General features: G+C 39.5%; 1 protein-coding gene across 1 annotated transcript in view; it reads right to left on the bottom strand.

The window, feature by feature from the left end:
* LOC119593495 overlaps positions 1-1,855 on the bottom strand; it is a gene marked incomplete in the record, with an annotated part of 28,421 nt that overhangs the window by 5,203 nt on the left and 21,363 nt on the right. The window contains 1 exon segment of the mRNA XM_037942444.1: positions 32-243. Within this exon segment, the coding sequence (XP_037798372.1) occupies positions 32-243 (212 nt within the window).

Below are 1,855 nucleotides of genomic sequence, written 5' to 3'. Positions count from 1 at the left end.
TGTAATGAGGCTGCAACAGACTGCTACTGACCAGGTAAGATTCGGGCCCCTGTTTTGCACTGGAGGCCCCTCGCCCTGATGACCTCCACCTCAAGCTTGTTCTTACGGTCACACATAGACAGCTGGATGTCTCCAAGAGCAGGAGCGGCCAACACCTGGCGCCCCACCAGCTGGCCCGGACCAAGGCCTTCGATGAACTCGCTCAGCTGACCATCTGTTCCCAAGCGCATAGATGGTACGCGACTGTTGAACGAGAGTCGAGATCAGACAAGATAATGGTGGTTTATAGTTATGTAAGGCTAGTGCTAAATGCATTAACTCTAATGTGATAAAAATCATTAACTATGGATTATAATTCTCATGATATTTGCTATTATTCAATAAGTGGACCGGCTCTGATCATGAATCTGCTCTCATATACGAAACTGATTTCTAAACTACCCGTAAGGAATGAGGTCTACATAATACCAGGCCAGAAATCCTACACAGTAAGATGGACGAAATATACTTACAAAAACTGAAGCACTGAATGATTAGACACACAACTATCTCTTGTTTTAAGACAACCAAAACAGAGACTAAGTAAACCCACATGACACCAGAAAATCCAGGTATACAAAGCTTTCTAATCAGGCCTCGGGTTCATGCGTAGAGAGGAATATTATCTTACGGAGGAGCGAAGATTTGACGGTGTTGAAGCTTCATATAGACAAATGGTCATGGATACACACAGTCACACAGAACCTAAGACACACCACAGACTATCTCACACAGCCCACAGAACTAGAGAATCTAGAGGAGACTGCGGTTCACTACGGGAGCGGCTACGGCTAATAACTGAGAACTGATAAAGGCCGGAGCACAAACAGGGTTAAAACACAAAGAAATAGGGTTAATGACCTGGATTTAGGAAGCCTTTATATCATACCTACTTTTTTTTTAACTACCACTACCGCTACTCCTTTTATGGCATCGTGTCACTGCTACCAGTCACTGCTAAATTGCCCTTAGCTACAAGGGTGCACGACACAATCAGCACGTGGATTAGCTCGTGAACGGAATGCCGAATCTGCACCACATCAAGACACCAAACTTGCAACTTGCAGTGAATTATACATTTTATCTGACATTGCAACATAATTCCTGTGACCTCAAAACGCAAGATGTGGTTGCAGATTAAGCGTTTCACTTCACAAAAAAACGAAACGAAATCTATTAAAATCAGTTGTACAGGATAATCTTTATTGAAAAAGGTATCTACATTCCTATCTCTTAATCTCTAAGTCTACTCGGTAGGTAATAATCTAATTCTTTTTCAGAAATCATTTACAAAATAATAATTTCTTGCAACTTATTACATGTGGTTAAATCAAGAGAAAACATTGGAAAATAAAAATTGTCATTACGTAATCTCCAAGTTCCTGACATGACCATGTGGAGGAGGGAACAAAAGAACAAAATGTTCTCACGTGGAACAAAATGAAGCCTACATGTGTGCATCGATCGGAGTTTTGTGTTAAAAGGGATTTATCAATGGTTTATGTGTTAAAATGGGTTAAACCAACTTTCATGTGTTAAAAAAAGTGAATCAGTGCTTTACGTGTTACAGTGAGTTATTGAAAACATCATCTGTCAAAAATAAGTAATTTTTTTTGTGTTCAAATGAGTTAATCAAAGGTTTATGTGCTAAAATGTATGAACGGGTACTCTATGTGTAATTTTTAGTGGTCATATTGTGTTAGGAATATTGTACACAGTTTTATTAAGGCTTGGGAAACTGCGGAGTCCAATGCAGCAAATAATTTTGAATGTAAGTGTAAAGTGCACTCATTAGGTATGTATGAGTAAAAGGAAA

This window comes from Penaeus monodon, chromosome 32 (genome assembly GCF_015228065.2).
Source record: "Penaeus monodon isolate SGIC_2016 chromosome 32, NSTDA_Pmon_1, whole genome shotgun sequence".
NCBI lineage: Eukaryota > Metazoa > Arthropoda > Malacostraca > Decapoda > Penaeidae > Penaeus > Penaeus monodon.
This window is presented reverse-complemented; position numbering and strand designations above follow the sequence as displayed.